This window comes from Schistocerca cancellata, chromosome 6, assembly GCF_023864275.1.
Source record: "Schistocerca cancellata isolate TAMUIC-IGC-003103 chromosome 6, iqSchCanc2.1, whole genome shotgun sequence".
NCBI lineage: Eukaryota > Metazoa > Arthropoda > Insecta > Orthoptera > Acrididae > Schistocerca > Schistocerca cancellata.
In genome coordinates, this window is record NC_064631.1 from 386,063,077 (window position 1) to 386,083,626 (window position 20,550).

At 43.0% G+C, this 20,550-nt stretch overlaps 1 protein-coding gene across 1 annotated transcript in view; it reads left to right on the forward strand.

The window, feature by feature from the left end:
* The window catches only part of LOC126190911 (putative beta-carotene-binding protein), a 28,638-nt gene extending 9,646 nt beyond the window's left edge, over positions 1 to 18,992 (forward strand). The window contains exons 4-6 of the mRNA XM_049931541.1: positions 14,745 to 14,881; positions 15,154 to 15,306; positions 18,429 to 18,992. Coding sequence (XP_049787498.1) covers positions 14,745 to 14,881; positions 15,154 to 15,306; positions 18,429 to 18,655 — 517 coding nt within the window. The 3' untranslated portion in view covers positions 18,656 to 18,992. The remainder of the gene's footprint in view (positions 1 to 14,744; positions 14,882 to 15,153; positions 15,307 to 18,428) is intronic.
* Positions 18,993 to 20,550: the final 1,558 nt, after the last annotated feature.

A 20,550-nucleotide genomic window follows, 5' to 3' on the forward strand; every position in this document is an offset into this window, starting at 1 on the left:
AGGCGTCAGCCATCGTAAAAATATCGCGCAAACCTCTCCGATCCCCAGCGAGCCGGCCGGCTACACACAGCTGCGACTCTTACAGTGTTGGAAAATGCGGACACACTCATTCGAGGTGATCGACGGATCACAATCTAACGCCTCCTTGCACAGATGGACGTCTGTTTTGGTAGTCTGACACACTCGTTCGCCAGGTGTGTGCCGCTGGATTTCAGGGGTAACAGAAGACCATAAAGAACAACCATGAACCATCTGTGCAGAACTGCTTGCTCGTTACGAAGCTGATCGTGATAATATTTTGTCGAACGTCGTCACAGACGATGGGGTCATTACTTCGAAGCGGAAACGAAACGCTAATCCATGGTGTGGTGCCACAGCACCTCTTCTCCGAAGAAAAAGTTCAAAGAACCACCCTCAGCGATAAAGTCATGGCGACAATCTCTTAGGACTCTGAAGGAGGTATTCTGTTCGATGTCCTCCCTCGTGGTGCAACGATCAGTTCTGAAGTCTATTGTGTCACCCTCAGGAAAATGAAGAAACGACTTCAGCGTGTTCGTCGTCACAAAAATGCAATCGAACCTCTCCTTCTCCACTACGAAGCAAGGTCTCACAGAAGTCTGCACACACGAGAGAAGCTTACAAAACCTCATTGGTCTGTTCTTCCTCATCCACCATAAAGTTCGGAGCTCGCACATTCAGACTTCCAGCTGTTTGGCCCAATGAAGGGTGCACTCCGCGAGCAGCACTGCATGAATAATGAAGAGGTTACATGTGTAGCAGGACGTTGCCTCCAACGTCGACCAGTAACGTGATACCACGCGTGCCTACAGGCCCTCCAAGCTAGGATGCGTAGGGCTGTCGTACTGAACGGAAATTATGTTGAAAAATAGGGTTTCGTAGCCAAAAGAGTGGGGAATAATATGGTGTAATGGAATCCTGAATAAAACAGATCTGCGTTCAGAAAAAAATGTGTAGCATTACTTATTGAATGCCTCTCGTACTTTTACACTGAGAAATTACCCGTATCGCTAGTTCGTAGTGAATTCTTACTTTTAATATTTTTATGTACAGATTCAATCTACAATACTGAACATTTTATTTACTGTGCCATATTGCCCTTACACCTCCACAGAGTCATATTCAAGATAATTTATTTGGTTATAATATTATCTTATTCCCACTTAGCTTACTAAATAATCTTATTTCTCTATCTCAAGTGCTTTGTTTTACCAATGAAGCGTCTGTTAAGCTACGTCTCTATTGTCAGAGACCACGTTACAATTCTCATGTTTAGGTCGCATACATGAAAAATATAAATATCGAAGTTATTTCATATTCATGGGTAGCTTGCTGCTGCAAATGAGATTTTACGCTTAGTGGTAAACAGAAGAGCACCTCGGTATTATGTTTAAAAATTATTTGTTGATAGAATTGTCCTAGCAACTAAGCTGTGGCTGCTGCTAATATTCTGCTAAAGCGAAGATTACTTTTCAATCGTTTGTTACGATTAATGAGTTCGATTCACTTATCCAAAGATCAAACCGTGAAATCTCGGTGATTAGCTGAGTTTATTTCAAAGACAAAAAATTGGTAACATAAAAGCTGAAAGTTAAATTTTGGTCATATGCGCTTTCGTAATCGGAGCTCTCAGCAGTTATGGATAAATAAACGTTAGTTACAGTTTAGAGCCCTGACCAAATGATGCTTCTACAAACAAAAGAACGTTTAAAATAACATCGAATAAACTTCATTAAGTTGCGAATTTCCTTTCTTTATTCTATTCCTTAATGGGATACTTGTTAGATCCGTTACTATGTATGCAGAAGCTTTCACTCACCAATAATCACCTATGAACTACAGTGAGTATAAAAATGCTAAATTCTCATTCTCTCTTCTTTCTCTCTGAGAAGCTGTAAGCATATAAAATTGAAGCTGTATGGGCTGTCTGCAGTTACGGAGTTTTGTGTCATACATTCGTGCTCCACAAAGCCTTCATCAGGTCGCTACAAACGATTCAGAACTTGAACAAATGGTTCAAATGGCTCTGATCACTATGGGACTTAACATCGGAGGTCATCAGTCCCCTAGAACTTAGAACTACTTAAACCTCACTAACCTAAGGACATCATACACATCCATGCCCGAGGCAGGATTCGAACCTGCGACCGTAACGGTCGCGCGGTTCCAGACTGAAGCGCCTACAACCGCTCGGTCACACTGGCCGGCACTTGAATTACATGTGTTTGATAGAGTTCAAATGTGAGGGCGATCTACAGTAACGGGAAATATAGAATTAAAAATGTCAACAGCAAAGATAGTTGATTATAGTTTTTTATTTATTTTTTTATTTTTAACGGTTTCAGTAAATCTAGGTTCTCATCATCAGATCTGTAAAGCATATAGGTCCCAAATTACAATCATAATCAGGTCAGATACAATTAGGTGGGGTACATATTGTCACAAAATAGATATACACAAAATACCTTACGCAAATGTATCTCAGAACATCTCCATCATACGTATAATATATCGTGACAAGTCGCTACAAGTCGTGAAAAGTGGTACCAACTCACGTCATTTCAGGAGCAGTGAAGTGATGCAACCGCAAGTCAATAATAAAACAAGATTTACATAAAATATCAAGCATATCGCACACAACAGATGAAAGCAGACTGAGGATTACAAGTCAAAGCAAAGATGTAACGAACTACCAGCAGGTGGCACTGTACGCGTAAACATAAAGAAATACGATCATAAGTTTTAAGCGTAAGGGAAGAGTTACATCCAAGGAGTCAAACAAAGTCTGCCGTTTATACATTTCAGTGTGTAATTACATAGTACAAGTAGTGCAAACAAGAGTATATTGGAATAACAAAATTCCTTTTTTAATTTTTTCATAAAAAATTCTTAAACATTTTTTAAATAAAAGTTCTTTCAAAATTCTAAAACGTGTATCAATTGCACTACCTACTGCCTATATAGTCAAGTAGATACAAGGCAAGTACAATGTGGAAAATATATCGTCTGTGAATAAGCCTACATATGGTCGCTCAAAGTGTTGGTGATAAGAGTACAAACGCAATGCATGAGGTACAAGCATGTAGGTAACAAGGGCCACAAGACCTACATCTACATCTACATCTATACTCCGCGAGCCACCTTACGGTGTGTGGCGGAGGGTACTTATTGTACCACTATCTGATCCCCCCTTCCCTGTTCCATTCACGAATTGTGCGTGGGAAGAACGACTGCTTGTAAGTCTCCGTATTTGCTCTAATTTCTCGGATCTTTTCGTTGTGATCATTACGCGAGATATATGTGGGCGGTAGTAATATGTTGCCCATCTCTTCCCGGAATGTGCTCTCTCGTAATTTCGATAATAAACCTCTCCGTATTGCGTAACGCCTTTCTTGAAGTGACCGCCACTGGAGCTTGTTCAGCATCTCCGTAACGCTCTCGCGCTGACTAAATGTCCCCATGACGAATCGCGCTGCTTTTCGCTGGATCATGTCTATCTCTTCTATTAATCCAACCTGGTAAGGGTCCCATACTGATGAGCAATACTCAAGAATCGGACGAACAAGCGTTTTGTAAGCTACTTCTTTCGTCGATGAGTCACATTTTCTTAGAATTCTTCCTATGAATCTCAACCTGGCGCCTGCTTTTCCCACTATTTGTTTTATGTGATCATTCCACTTCAGATCGCTCCGGATAGTAACTCCTAAGTATTTTACGGTCGTTACCGCTTCCAATGATTTACCACCTATGGCATAATCGTACTGGAATGGATTTCTGCCCCTATGTATGCGCATTATATTACATTTATCTACGTTTAGGGAAAGCTGCCAGCTGTCGCACCATGCATTAATCCTCTGCAGGTCTTCCTGGAGTACGTACGAGTCTTCTGATGTTGCTACTTTCTTGTAGACAACCGTGTCATCTGCAAATAGCCTCACGGAGCTACCGATGTTGTCAACTAAGTCATTTATGTATATTGTAAACAATAAAGGTCCTATCACGCTTCCTTGCGGTACTCCCGAAATTACCTCTACATCTGCAGATTTTGAACCGTTAAGAATGACATGTTGTGTTCTTTCTTCTAGGAAATCCTGAATCCAATCACAAACCTGGTCCGATATTCCGTAAGCTCGTATTTTTTTCATTAAACGTAAGTGCGGAACCGTATCAAATGCCTTCCTGAAGTCCAGGAATACGGCATCAATCTGCTCGCCAGTGTCTACGGCACTGTGAATTTCTTGGGCAAATAGGGCGAGCTGAGTTTCACATGATCTCTGTTTGCGGAATCCATGTTGGTTATGATGAAGGAGATTTGTATTATCTAAGAACGTCATAATACGAGAACACAAAACATGTTCCATTATTCTACAACAGATTGACGTAAGCGAAATAGGCCTATAATTATTCGCATCTGATTTATGACCCTTCTTGAAAATGGGAACGACCTGCGCTTTCTTCCAGTCGCTAGGTACTTTACGTTCTTCCAGCGATCTACGATAAATTGCTGATAGAAAGGGGGCAAGTTCTTTAGCATAATCACTGTAGAATCTTAAGGGTATCTCGTCTGGTCCGGATGCTTTTCCGCTACTAAGTGATAGCAGTTGTTTTTCAATTCCGATATCGTTTATTTCAATATTTTCCATTTTGGCATCCGTGCGACGGCTGAAGTCAGGGACCGTGTTACGATTTTCCGCAGTGAAACAGTTTCGGAACACTGAATTCAGTATTTCTGCCTTTCTTCGGTCGTCCTCTGTTTCGGTGCCATCGTGGTCAACGAGTGACTGAATAGGGGATTTAGATCCGCTTACCGATTTTACATATGACCAAAACTTTTTAGGGTTCTTATTTAGATTGTTTGCCAATGTTTTATGTTCGAATTCGTTGAATGCTTCTCTCATTGCTCTCTTTACGCTCTTTTTCGCTTCGTTCAGCTTTTCCTTATCAGCTATGATTCGACTACTCTTAAACCTATGATGAAGCTTTCTTTGTTTCCGTAGTACCTTTCGTACATGATTGTTATACCACGGTGGATCTTTCCCCTCGCTTTGGACCTTAGTCGGTACGAACTTATCTAAGGCGTACTGGACGATGTTTCTGAATTTTTTCCATTTTTGTTCCACATCCTCTTCCTCAGAAATGAACGTTTGATGGTGGTCACTCAGATATTCTGCGATTTGTGCCCTATCACTCTTGTTAAGCAAATATATTTTCCTTCCTTTCTTGGCATTTCTTATTACACTTGTAGTCATTGATGCAACCACTGACTTATGATCACTGATACCCTCTTCTACATTCACGGAGTCGAAAAGTTCCGGTCTATTTGTTGCTATGAGGTCTAAAACGTTAGCTTCACGAGTTGGTTCTCTAACTATCTGCTCGAAGTAATTCTCGGACAAGGCAGTCAGGATAATGTCACAAGAGTCTCTGTCCCTGGCTCCAGTTCTGATTGTGTGACTATCCCATTCTATACCTGGTAGATTGAAGTCTCCCCCTATTACAATAGTATGATCACGAAACTTCTTCACGACGTTCTGCAGGTTCTCTCTGAGGCGCTCAACTACTACGGTTGCTGATGCAGGTGGTCTATAGAAGCATCCGACTATCATATCTGACCCACCTTTGATACTTAGCTTAACCCAGATTATTTCACATTCGCATTCGCTAATAACTTCACTGGATATTATTGAATTCTTTACTGCTATAAATACTCCTCCACCATTGGCGTTTATCCTATCCTTGCGGTATATATTCCATTCTGTGTCTAGAATTTCGTTACTGTTCACTTCCGGTTTTAACCAACTTTCCGTTCCTAATACTATATGCGCACTATTTCCTTCAATAAGAGATACTAATTCAGGAACCTTGCCCTGGATACTCCTGCAGTTTACCAATATTACGTTAACTTTTCCTGTTTTTGGTCTCTGAGGACGGACGTTCTTTATCAACGATGATAATGTGCTAACATGATCTTTTATGGTGTTTAGCGACATCTGTATAGAATGTAATCGCAGTTACTTTAATACTGTACTTATATCACTACATTACAAATTATTTGTATTCACTTATTTGTCAACTAATTTCTAATCTTGCACTAGATGCAAGACTTCGAGTACCACGTTATGTTATCACCTAGTCGGTAAGCTATATTGGTGTTGGCCTATAGTTCAGTGATTTGTATGATGTTTTTAGAATGCAATATTTTAGTAGTTCCCTTTGTTACCAATATAGATTATGACATGTACTTCACGCATTGTTTCTGTATTCTTATCACCTAGACATGCAAGTGATCTGTAGTCTTATCCAATGGAGACGTATTTTCCACATTACACTTGAAATAACTAATGTGACTATATAGGCAATAGGTAGTACAGTTGATATACAATACGTTCTTTTGTAATTTTATAAGTATTTTAATTTTTAAAAAAATTTTAAGAACTTTTTAAACAAGGAATTTTGCTATCGGTACGCATCCGACAGCATGCGCTGCCTAATACGTTCCAAAACGCCGCGCGTAAAAACTGGATTCTTCTGGGGCTCCTGCCTCCCATTCTGTTGGTAACAGAAAGGTAGGGTCAAGTGTTTTGGATAGCACTCGGGTTAACGACTATTTGTAAACACACAGACGGATCGTCTTAGTGTCACCATCCTACAGTACAGTGTCAAAGTCTGAATATGACCCACTTCCTCCTGCTTAAGCAATTGGAGCAAATCGCTTGGTTCTGTTTGCATTTGATACAATCTACAGTGAACCTTAAGACGCTTTTTGAGGCATTATTAGTTCATGGGCGGTTCCTTTGAAAACACCAAAAAACTTTTTTTTCTTTTTTTACGTACCAGAACCAAGATGCGGATTCCAAGTTGGCTATGCACAGAAAGTGGCTGAAATTCTTACGATATATTCCTAAGATCCCAATCTCGAAATCTTTCAGAACGTTTATTGATATTTCTATCCGTTTCCAAAATACATAAGTTCAAAGTTACGGTACAGGTCCACGTAAAATACGCAAGGTAAATCCGGTGAGTAGCGAGATCTAAATCATGAACAACCGAAAATTACTCAAATTGTAGCGTTATATACTGTAAACATTTGTCTACAATTAGCCTCTTCCCGTTTGCAAAGACTATCCGTTACGAGAAACACCCAAAAAACGCGTGTTTTTGGCATCAAAACAAAGCCGTAGTTTCCAAGACGGCTATGCACAACAAACGGGTTTCATTTTTACGATATGTTCTAAAGATCTCGATCTTAAATAACCTTAAAACTTTTCTTGATATCTTTATCCATTTTCGCGATACAGAGGTTTCAAATATTCAAAGTTACCCTAATTATACACGTAAAATACGCACCTAACATTCAGTTTGAGGCAAAAATGTAGTTTATAAAATGACTTAGCACGAAGAAATACGCTTTAAAATGTCTCAGATGGGTTCTGGAAAACCCATTTTGTTGTACTGGAGCACATTCAGAATTTTTTTGCACGTAAAATCTGGTCTCAGGTGTAAAAAAGTTTTACGTTATTTCAATTTCACACAAGTAAACTATCAAAATTTGAAATTCTTTTCATATAGTGACATGCCCTGCTGTGTTAGGGAAAAGAAGGGAACTTACAGAAAAATACTCCTATCGGAGCACAAAATAGGCGAATATGTGCCTCTTTATTAAAACATTCTGCCTCATTCTACGTTCCTCAGCATCATCAAGAATATTCCCAAAAATTTGGCAAGTGCAAATATTCGCGCTTTTTTGTGCCTAAACAAAAGGAGACAGTGGCAGTAGGGAAGAGGTGGAAAAGTAACAAACACTGGAAGACAGTAGATAGTGGTTGTAAAAGCGATGGAGACAATGACTGTGTGAAAGAAAGAAACATAGTGGCAGTCGAACGCAGTTGACAATGACAGCACATCATTCGGAAAAGAGTGTAGGTGACAGTGCCTCTGGGACAGAAATAAAGAGAAGGATTAAGTGAAAAGGTGTGGGGGCCAGTGATAATGAGAGAAAGAGTCTACGACGATGACAACCAGAAAGAGGGAAATAGTGACAGTGAGAAGAGACAGCAGCAATAGGAAGGAATAAATGAGATAGTCGCAGTAAGAGAGAACAAGAGGAAGACAATAAAAGTGAGATAAGTCGATAATAGTAAGACAGAACGAAGAAGACTATAGCTGTGAGGCGGTAGACAATGGCAGAGAGACACAAAGATATAAAGAGAATGAGTTGGGCTGAACGACTGAGTGCGAATGGGTTGTGGGAGTAGATGGGTACAGCTAGGGGAGTTTGCGGGAGCGAGAGGTGAGTTACATTTTACAGAAAGCGCCAGTACATTCGCATGCCAAAATTCTTGGGCAAATTTGTAAAGGTGCTGCGGAAGGTAGAATGAGACAGCCGGTACCGCACTTTTCAGTAAGTCTTATAAACAAGAGCTTATTCGCCTTTTTTGTGCTCCGATGTATCATTCTTCAGCTGGTTTTAATATTTTCTGGTCTTATGTCAATCGAACACTGTAATGCTGTATATTTTATCGATATGCTTCACATTACTGACATCTTTTTTGTGCTAATGGTTCAACCATAGTTCACATCTAGACCTTGAGCTACCATGGTTGTTGTTATAATACCTGAATATAAATTAATCGCAGTAAATTTTGATATTATGCTCGTATCATTACAATTACTTGTGTACGCTTAATCATTACTTAATTCTGATCTTATACTGTTTGCTTATTACACCAAACATTCGAGCACCATGTTACGTTTGCACCTAGATCTTACATTGCAGTAGTCCAGATCTAACACACAGTGATTTGTATATAGCAATTTAAGAATGTAATTTGAGTTGTCACCCTTGTTAGCTATATACATTTACTTGGTGCATTGTCTCTGCCCTCTTATCACCTAGACTTCGAGTGACCATCTGTAAGCTAACTCAATGGCGATATATGAGGAGCGTTAGATAAGTAACGCAACAAATTTTTTTTCTAAAAGCAGGCTGATTTTATTCAGAATTCCAATACATCATATTATTCTCCTCTCTTTTGACTGTAAAACCCTAGTTTTCAACATAATTTATGTTCAATGCGACGGCCTTACGCGTCCGAACCGAAAGGGCCTCCATGCACGCATGGTACCACTCTACTGGTCTTCGTCCTCATTTTTGTGGCGACGAACACACTAATGTCGTATCTTCAGCTTCCTAACAATAGCACAATGCACTTCAGAACTGAGCATTGCACTGCGAGGGAAGACACCAAACAGAATAACCTCTTCAGGGACCCAGAAGACTGTCGCCTTGGCTTTATCGGTTGAGGGTGCGGCTTCGAATTTTTTCTTCGGAGGAGAGGTGGTGTAGCACCGCTCCATGGACTGCCGTTTTGTTTCCGATTCGACGTGGAAATGTTCGACAAAAACTGTCACGATCAGCCTCGTAAAGCGCAAGCAATTCCACACCGAAGGGCCTCCATTGCTCTTTACTGTCTTCTGTTAGGCGGCTAGGAATCCAGCAGGCACACATCTGTGTGTACCCCAACTGGTGGACGAGCGTGTCAGCACTAATAACGAGTGGGACAGTAGCGACTGTCATGCAGGATACACAAAACCGCGCTTTGACGTACACCTTGTTGGCGGGCCACTTCCCTGGAGCTTGTACTACGGTTCCTCCCAATATCCTGTATAACCCGGTCCTCCAGACGTGGTTTATTCGCAGTCCGCCACTTCCCTGCCCGTTCGTCTTTCTCAAAGAACCCATGATCACACAAACGCCCAAAAAAGGGCTTGAAATGTTGTGTGATGTCATTGTTGCCAGTGAGGGTACTTGTTTTGTTATACCCGTGCTGGCTCTCGACCGTTTCCATCCGGTTGGCCGTACCTAGACACCATCTCTGCTTGTTAACAACATGAATACTGGACCATTCTGCTGCTTACAGTATGCTACGTCAATTAAACACCGTGCAACACACAAGGAACATACGGTACATGGTAAGAGAAACTTTCATTCGTCAGTGCCATCTATCGTGGCAACGATGCATATGTTCATAGGACTTTTTTCCTCCATTTCCAGTCAGGAATCGTCCCTACAATTTGTCAGTTTTATTAATGTTCACCCTGTACACGAAGTAGGTAGTACAATCGATGTACAATACGTTTTATAATTTCGTAAGAAATTTTATATTGAATTTTTTTTTAAAATTAGGATTCGAATACACTCTGGTTTTGATTACTTGTGTTATATAATTTCATGCTAAAATGTACATATTGCATCCTTTGGTCGACTACTTGGATGTAACTACTTCCTTAAGCTTAAAAATTACGATCGTATTTCTGTATGCTTATTACTATAGTGCACCTGCTCCTAATTCGTAATATCTTTGCTTAGACTTGTGATCTTCAGTCTCCTTTCATCTGTTGTGTGAACATGAACTTCTGCGGTCGGTGCAGTAATAGTGATATTTTATGTAAATCTTGTTTTATTATAAACGTGTATTACATTCTGCATGTTCCTGAAATGACGTGTCACGATTTGATACGTTATATTGTAATCGCGATGGAGATGAATCTGCATAAGATCCTTTTGTGGAAATATGTTCCCTACCTTATTGTATCTCACCTGATTATGATTCATCATGTTCGATTCCGTGAGAAAGATTGTGCCCCAAGACCGTGATGTAATCCAGGAAAAGAAGGTCAGTGTAGGTCTTAATAGCTCTTGCCTTTTTTATTGCGGACCTAGATTTCAGCTAACAGTGCATCTATCATTAGAGCTATAAATGCATGTAATGCAAGGATCAGAAATTGAAAGTGCATGCCGATCAAAAGCCGTGTCGTAGTTGTACACAATTCGCATTAATGCAACTGAGGCTACTGTTTACAGATCCGTACATCATACTGGATAGCCAAATATATTTAAATAGGTGCTGGCTATCTAGTATAATGTAAACCGAAGTTAGCTGTATGGAGCTGTAAACAGTAGGCTCAGTTGGACTAACGCTTGCAAATGTCTAAGTTATATTGAATTGTGTGTTGTTATAATTACGCTGAGTCCACATGACTAACTGTAACGGTATGTAATTATGGAATTTTAATAATGTACAATATGCTGTTTCTATATCTGGTTCTTGTTTTATTTATATTTGTAACACTGATGACAGCTGCACTGCTAACTGAAATCTAGATCTGCAATAAAAAACACAGATCATATTACGATAGATGCTGACTTTTCTGTCCTTGTTATGATGGTAGTTTGCAGTCCATATGCTTTACAGAACGGATGAGGGCAACCTAGTTTTCCCGAAACTAGTGACCAAAAAATAAAATTTTAATTAGCGATCTTGACTGTTGAAATTTTATTCTAATGTTTCACATTTATGAACGAAAATATGATGTTCAAAATGCCTTACACTAGCATCAGTCTCAGTGCAGCCTTCCGGGATGTCTGATGAAATGACAAGACAAAGGCACGGTCTGTTACACAGTGTAATTTTTTTAAACCCCTCCCGCCGGTGGTTCGAGTCCTCCCTTGGGCATGGGTGTGTGTGTGTGTTGTTCTTAACATAAGTTAGTTTAAGTGGTGTGTAAGTCTAGGGACCAATGAACTCAGCAGTTTGGTCCCTTAGGAATTCACATACATTTGAAACTCATTTTTCTTACAGCCTGACATAATCACAGTACAAGCACTACAAGTACCTTATTATAAATAAGCACGATAAATAAGGACAATAAATATGAGGCCTTTTAACTGCTTATTTATGGCAAGTGAAGCAAAATATAGGTTACTTGGAAGTGGTAAAGTCTGGTTACCCAGAATAAAATCTTTAATATTTATAAAACATTTATTTTAATCCAGAGACGTAGTAGAAAGATACTTGGCACTTTAACACCACTAAAATTGAAAAACATAAAAGTTATAGGCAACTTTTTTTCTTTTGAATCAGATGCACTGCTACTACATAAGCTTTAAAGAGGAAATAAGGCTCAAAACGATACTACGTGTATTGTCCAGAAAGTAAGTTCCCATCGGTCGCTAAACGGAAACCACAGTGAAAAATCAGAAACATTTTATTTTCAAGCGTTAGCTACACTTTCCAGATACTTCTCTACATAATCGCCACTCCGAATTAGACATTTGTTGGAGCGTTATACCAAATTTCCAACACCATCGTCATAGAAGGCAGTCGCCTGTGCTTTCCGATAACTCTCTACGCTGGTCCGTAGCGCGTAGCCTGCACCCAAGTGTTCTCTTTGTGGTGTCGCCGCCAGACACCACACTTGCCAGGTGGTAGCTTTTAAATCGGCCGCGGTCCGCTAGTATACGACGGACCCGCGTGTCGCCACTGTCAGTAATTGCAGACCGAGCGCCACCACACGGCAGGTCTAGAGAGACGTACTAGCACTCGCCCCAGTTGTACAGCCGACGTTGCTAGCCATGGTTCACTGAGAATTACGCTCTCATTTGCCGAGACGACAGTTAGCATAGCCTTCAGCTACAGTTGCTACGACCTAGCAAGGCGCCGTATTCTATTTATATTGAGATTCCATGAATGTATCAAGAGCAATGTTCTACAAATGTGGATTAAAGTTAAGTATTCCAGAAGCTACGTACTTTTCTTTATAGCATTCATTACGTATCCTGTTTCAGACCTCACGCCAGCCTGCGTGAGCTTATAGCGTCCATTTCGGCCTCCTCTAAAAACAGTGTTGGCAATTCTGCCGACACTTCACTCTTCGTATCCAGCGTTTCATGTGAACAGAGATGATACTCAGGACGAGCCAATTAGGGCTGTCTTGTGGGTGATCGAACACTTCCTATCGAAAAGGCTGCAGGAGCCTCTGCACCTGCAGAGTGCAGCTGATAATTGCCATGAAGAAGGAAGGTGGGCTGCATTCATTAAGGCGAAGCCACTCAGCGGGCCCTCCTACTTGGCGGGAGACATCGTTGTTCTAGGCGCCTTTACTCGATCGCAGTGCGTTCACTACTGAAAAGAGCATCTTGATGCAATCTACGTTCACACTAGAGCCACTACCCAACACATATGTGCAAAGCTTCATCGGGTTTTCACTGTGGTGTCCATTTCGCGACCGATAGGAACTTACTTTCTGGACAACCCTCGTATTTCGAATTTACAGGCACAGAATTTAAAAATCCTGAACGACCTGACGCTTTGCGAGGATTTAATTTTAAGGGAAAATTTGTTACAGCAACTATGAAGTAGCAAGTTTCAAAAAACGGCGCTCATACCAGATCTTAATCTCTACGTTAAATTCAGTCACTATAAAAAGGGAACCAAGCTAACCCCTAATGAAATAAAAATTGACATGGTTAGATGTATGTTTTGCTGTGCCAAAATTCTGTGGTTTGACTAACTTAAAGGAAAAAGAATAATAGAAGGCAGAATCAGTTTCTACAGAATACAATGAAAGATGCTTCTCGCCGGTACCACATAAACCGCCCTGTCTCAGTTAACGGGAACAGCAGTTTGACAGTGATAATGACATTAACGGTCCTTAGTGCTAAGACACACCAAAAATCCAATTATATCACACGATGAACAGATCTCTGTAACATACCAACTGAATTTAATAAGATAACCTCCAATAACACTTTAACAAGGACCTTGAAAACTAGTAAGTACAATCAAGCACAACTCTGTCAAACCCGGCTCACAGAGACACGGAGCAGATTAACGGCAGTATAAGAACGTAGGCTTCCGCGGCCGGTGTCACAGTGATTAAAATTCTTCTGGGTACTATGCCGACTCATTGCTAAAAACTAACAACAATAATAAACTAAAACCGACGTTTCGCCCGAATTGCAACGGCCTTCCTCAGGGCCCTGTTTATTATTGTTGTTAGTTTTTAGTAATGACGCGGCATAATACCCAGAAGAATTTTAATCAAATGGTTCAAATGGCTCTGAGCACTATGGGACTCAACTGCAGTGGTCATCAGTCCCCTAGAACTTAGAACTACTTAAACCTAACTAACCTAAGGACATCACACACATCCATGCCCGAGGCAGGATTCGAACCTGCGACCGTAGCGGTCGCGCGGTTCTAGACTGTAGCGCCTAGAACCGCTCGGCCACCCCGGCCGACGCACAATTTTAATCACTAACGGCAGTAGTTATGTCATGATAATGCGACAACGACTATCAGTTAACTGCGAATAATCGGCCGACATCGTTATGAGCTTTAAAGATGTAGTGACCGTAGTGCAATTCACCGGCACTGTTCCAAGCCTCTGGTTTAGCAGCGTTCTTATGCAGACTACAGGACAGACTCCAAGACTCTCAGGGGCGTCTTCAGCAGTAAATATTGTTTGCAGAACTCCACAGCCAAAATATTGGTCCACACTAAGCGACTGGTGGCCACCCATGCGTTATCGTGTCGAGTCACTCGCGTCCTGACTCTCAGAACACAATACTGGATGGTCGAATACTCTCTCTTGCGCACTCGTGGCAGGCGCCTTAGTTCCTGCCGACCAACTGACTGCCGTCACGCGGTGAGCACATTGAGCCCTATGCAAATATCTTCGATGTTGAAAGATCGATTCGAGGCGACCACGGCTCAAAATAATATGCATAATGCTGTAGTCTCCTCGACGTAATGTACTGCTTTGTAAAACTAAATCTACTAATAATTTTATTTTAGCACACTCCAGTTCGAATTGTTAGATTTTTTACTGCTACCACACTGGGTGGAAGAGCTAACTGAATCGACTACAATGTGTGTTTGCAGTGTGGATCTGACAACAAATACCATCCGTGTCGAGTCTACGTTCCCTTCGCAGCTCGTAGGCACTGGAGTCCAGACGACAGAAGCTGAAATCATGGGAATCCCACTGAGGGGAAATGGGCCCTTCAAGGTCACTATTGGTAAGTAACGCAGGAACGGTCATTACTTCAGATCCAATTACATGTCTAATATCTTCACACCTGAATGGTCTAGGGTACCGTCCCTCAGAATTTTAATTTCTCATTCAGCTGCTGTCACGTAGCAGGGACCACTTATCACTCCATATTGTTCTGTGGCATATGTTCAAGACGGAATATGTCGTTTTTCTTGAAGCCCATAAAATGTAGTAACGGTAATTACAGTAAGGATACTGAATAGTGAAGCGAGTGTAGCGCCACTTCCCACGTTGCAGTCCGACCGACGCTGGACCTGACGCTGCGCGGAGCGCCGTCCGTGGGTCGTGACGGCCAGACCTACCTGCAGCTCAGCTCATCCGAGGCGCACCTGGAGCCCGGCACCCTCTCCATCGAAGTGGGCGGACTCTTCAGCCAGTTCCCGCCGCTCGGTAAGAACCTGCATGATTTAAAAACTGTTGTCACGTTACTTACAGTTCCAAAGTCGACGACAAGCACATTGGGCAACACCTTGGCCACTCCCAGGTGGCCTCTTGCTTTGATAATGCCATCAATTCGCCAGGGAAGAGAATCTACAATGCCTTCAGTCTTGCATATCCAGCCGACTACACTCATTGATGATTGGGTTCGGTAGAGCTGCCAAACTACGGAGATGCTTACTGCTACATCCCACTCGCTGTTCCAAATAGTCCCAGACAGTTCCTATGTGGTAATAAACCATGTGATAATGACTTACAAGTTCGTGGCGCCCTCTATCGGCAACGCTGGAATTCAGTACGGTGTTGGCCCACCCTTTAGCCTTGATGACAGCTTCCACTCTCGCAGGTGCTGGAATTTTTCTTGGGAATGGCAGCCCATTCCTCACGGAGTGCTGCTCTGAGGAGAGGTATCGATGTCAGTTGGTGAGGCCTTACACGAAGTAGGCGTTCCAAAACATCCCAAACGTGTTCTATAGGATTCAGGTCGGGACTCTGTGCAGGCCAGTACACTACTGGGATGTTATTGTCGTGTAACCATTCCGTCTTAGGCCGTGCATTTTGAACAGGTGCTCGATCGTGTTGAAAAATGCAATCACCATCCCCTAACTGCTCTTCAACAATGGGAATCAAGAAGGTGCTTGAAACATCAGTGTAGGCCCTGTGCTCTGATTGTACCACGCAAGCATCCTCCATGAAAAACACGACCACACCATAACACCACCGCATGCGAATTTTACTGTTGGCACTACACACGCTGGCAGATGACGTTCACCAGGCATTCGCCATACCCACAGTCTGCCACCGGATTGCCACATCCTATACCGTGATTCGTTACTCCACAAAACGTTTTTCCACTGTTCATTCGCCCAATGTTTATTCATATGATAACACCTTACATCGATAGAGGATACATTCTTTTTATCTTGTACTTTTTCATCATGCCTCTTCGAATTCTGTGTCCCACCTAAGTCCTCTGAGGATCCTGCCCGTCAGATGAAAGCGCATTCCTTAATTGTTCGTCACACATGACATGTCTTTGCTTTCTCCACTAAGTGCAACATGGATATCTGTAACAACTGTGCGTCCAACCTGAAACCCAACCTTGCAGCTGACAATAGTCATCTGCAAACGCTAACACGACATCCACTGCCTTATCTGAAATGGGGCTAACCAAACTAACAGTAACAGAATCTAATAAGGGAGCGATGAAGCTGGATGAGGCCGCATCCTCTGTTACGGAATCCCATCAATCAAGCATTTCCATATAATCGGCTTTCAACTGAGCTAGCTCTAATACCAAAGATCGCACCATCTTTTGTGTGGTTCTGTCCTGCGTTCCTAACTCTGACATTGTGGACTCTGTATCCGTAAATACAATAGGTAAACAGAAACAACAACAACAATATAGCCAGCTACAATATTAAAACACTACTTCTAATCCTTACAAATAATCATGACCCATTTTCACTCGGTATACTGTCTCGCATAATGGCCATACCTGCGACATGTGTAACTTTTAACTGATGCTGACTCTGGATCTGGTGCATTGTGGTCTTGCAATTTACGCTGGGCGCACCATACTGGGGGGGGGGGGGGGGCGCATGAAAGCGGAATCCTCTTTGGTATCTCTAGAAACTGGAAATATGTGGCTTCCCACATTTAACAAATTTCACCTTCGAGTTCCTAAGGTAGTGTTATCGCCTAGTCGTAACTGTTTCACACGAAACACAAAGGAGATGAAAAAACAATCAGTCCACTCACAGCAATGCGATCTTGATGCTATTCACTGTGGCTACCAACAACGTCCTTGATGTAGCTCTCCATGGCAGGTACACTTCTAACACTACTTGTAGAGGTCATGGGTGTATCACCTCTTGGGTGGGTGCTGGAGTCAGGCTGTTAGTGGTTAGTAAAGCCTTCAACTCTTCCCCAGATCTCGTTGCATCGCTGTAGGTGGTTGTCCGACATCCAAACACAAAAACATCAGGTTGACATCCAAAAAATTCCGGGAACATGAAGTCCATGCATGGCTGTAAATGGTGACCAAGAATCCAAACATCCAGAGGACCCAGTTTATTCCATGTAAACACAGCCCACATCTTCATGGAACCACCACCAGCTTGTACAATGCCTTGTTGACAGCTTGGGTCCATGGCTTTGTAGGAAATGCGCCACACTCGAACCCCACCGTCAGCTCATACCCGTCCAAGGTCCAGCCAATGTGGTCACGAGGCTATGTCGTGCTGTTAGCAAAGGCACTTACGTTGGTCGTCTGCTGCCATAGCCCTTTAACTCCAAATTTTGTACCATTGTTTTAACTGCTATGTTAGCAGTACCTCCCACATTGGTTTATGCGGTTTTTCACGCAGTGTTGCTTGTCTATTAGCTTTGACAACTCTATGTAAACTCAGCTGAGCCTGGTCGTTAAGTGAAGGCTGTTGGCCCCTGCAATGCCCATGGTGAGAGGTGATACCTGCTGAAATGTGGTGTTCTCGGCACGCAGACCGCGGAATACTGGATTCCCTAACGATTTCCGAAATAGAAGTCCCATGTATCTAGCTTCAACTACCATTCTATGTTCAAAGTCTGTTAATTCCCGTCGTGCAGCCATAATCATGTCGGAAACATTTTCACATGAATCACCTGTGTACAAACGACAGGTCACAGGAGAATTCGTCGCCGTTCTAAACAGACAATGTATAAATCCATCGAGTTCGCCACAACAGCTGGAGACAAGAATAACCGCATACCAGTTAAGAGTGTTGCTGCTAGCGCACTTGTCGACGGACCTTGTGTTTTCTGTGGTTGCAGACTTAATTTTAGTATTGATATTAATGATACATTTTCACATGGTAATGGTTGGCTCACTGTTGCCTTTGTACGTGGAGGTACAGGAGTACCTACTGTTCCAGGACTTGAAAGTTTTGTTGATAGAGACATTATTGCCTATCGTACCTACCATATGGCAGAACTTGCAAATAAAGACTGCCCTTTTACACCTTGTGTATGCGATACTTCCGTCATCCGTATAATCGCTGTCACCTCAGTGCATAATTATGGTTGTGTTTTTACAGAGAGAGCGGCTAATGCGTTCGCCAACAGCGTGGCTGGACCAGTGCTTGAGGAGCTGCGCCCGAGCCTGGAGAAGTGGCTGGCCGGCATAATGCTGCAGCGTGCCCAGGCGGTCTTCAGCACGGTGCCCTACGACGCGCTCTTCCCGGGTCGCACGCCCGCCGTCGCAGGCCTGTTCAGGGCCTTCCCGTCGCTGCCGCTGCCGCTGGTGCCCCGCTACTACAAGTAGGCGCCGGGCCCCACCCACCACGTCTCCACAGCTGCCGGGCGGGCAGCAGTGCTACACACGTGGCAGACTGACAGATAGCACCCACTCATTGAGAGTGCTCTACGTTTCTGTAAACAGCGTCGATTCTTTCGAACTAACACGTCAACATCGCAATAAAAAAACTCTATACAAAAAACATTACGCCGCATAATGTTTCGTAATAGAGTGCAACTTCAAAGACAATGCCGTGGCTATATGAGTGTGTATTCATATTCTTTTGTCATTTGTGTCTAATGTATCTAGTTCAGCTGTGTAATTTTTAGTTGCCACCACTAAATAAACGATTTAACGTCAGAAACCGAGTTTTACTACATATCCTAAATGTCCTTACCTCCAACAGAAAAATAATACAGTATCATGTTTTCAATTATATAAAAGATGTGCAGAAGGGGTAGCCAAGATTTTGGCTCATGAGTCACGCCGGGGCACGAGTGTCACAGCGTTGACCCTCTTTGCATATTGCCCTCAACGCTCTTTGAGCACGAGCAGGGGTAAGAGACGAAAACTACTAATGCGCCACATTGAAATGGCAATACAGGCGCACTGCATATGACTTTGTTTTATATTCCACATTTCTCAACAACACAGGTCACAAACAAACAAATTTTGAGTGTTATTTGGTTATTTTTGCGCGCTGAAAGCAAAACCCAACTTTCGTCTAGTACAGACTGTCGGCATATGGGCATACGCAGACAATTTCACAGATTTTCGCACTCAGGTTGGCACGTAGTCGTGATTTATTTAGTTTTGTAGTCGAAAAAAGGTCTTTTACACAAATATGTCGATCGAAATGTTGTAGCTCTTTTGCAACCTGTGATTGCTGTGTACAGATGTGAGCTGAGTTGCTGACCCTTCGCTCACAGCTCCAGGATGTGTTGGCTTCTGACACACAGCTTGAGGCTGCTGCCAAGGAGCATCGCTGTGGGGAACCGGACGCGGGTATGCGAGAGACGTGGAGCACGTCCCACGTGTCCCCTGATCGGTCCACTGCTGTGGCCGACCCTGGTACTGCGTGCACTGCGGTTGATACCTCACCTGTGGTCGAGCAGGAAATCATTCCAAAGTCTGCCAGTCAGTGAAAGACTTTCCGAGAGGCCGATCGCAGGACCTCACCGGTTCGTTTGAAGAAAAGGTTTCGGGTGTTATCTGTGGCTGACGATGTCTCTGACCCAGATGCAGTCGTCCACCCTGTTCCAGAGGAAGCTTCTCGGCTCGCAAGGTCTGGGCATTCACAGAGGGTGGGTTCGCTCGTAGTTGGGAGCTCCAACGTTATGCGCGTAATGGGGCCACTTAGGAACACGGCTGACAAGGAGACGAAGGAAGTCAGTGTGCAATCCACGTGCATACCGGGGGGAGTCATTCCGGATGTGGAAAGGGTGCTTCCGGATGCCATGAAGAGTACAGGGTGCAGCCAACTGCAGGTAGTGGCCCATGTCGGTACCAACGACGTGTGGCGCTTTGGAGTGGAGGAGATTCTTTCTGGTTTCGGGCGGTTGGCGGAAATGGTAAAGATTGCCAGTCGTGCTTGCGAGAATAAGATGGGGCTCACCATCTGCAGCATCGTCGACAGAACCGACTGTGGTTCTTTGGTGCAGAGCCGAGTGGAGGGTCTGAATCATAGGCTCAGGCGGTTCTGTGACAGTGTAGGCTGCACATGCCTTGACTTGCGCCATCGGGTGGTGGGCTTCCGGGTTCCGCTTAATAGGTCAGGAATCCATTGTTCACAGGAAACGGCTACACGGCTGGCGGGAGCTGTGTGGAAAGGACTGGGAGGTTTTTTAGGTTAGAGGGTCTCAGGAAAAAACAGAATGGGCGTCCGTCTAAAAGGAGGCAGGTAAAACACAGTGAGATAGTTG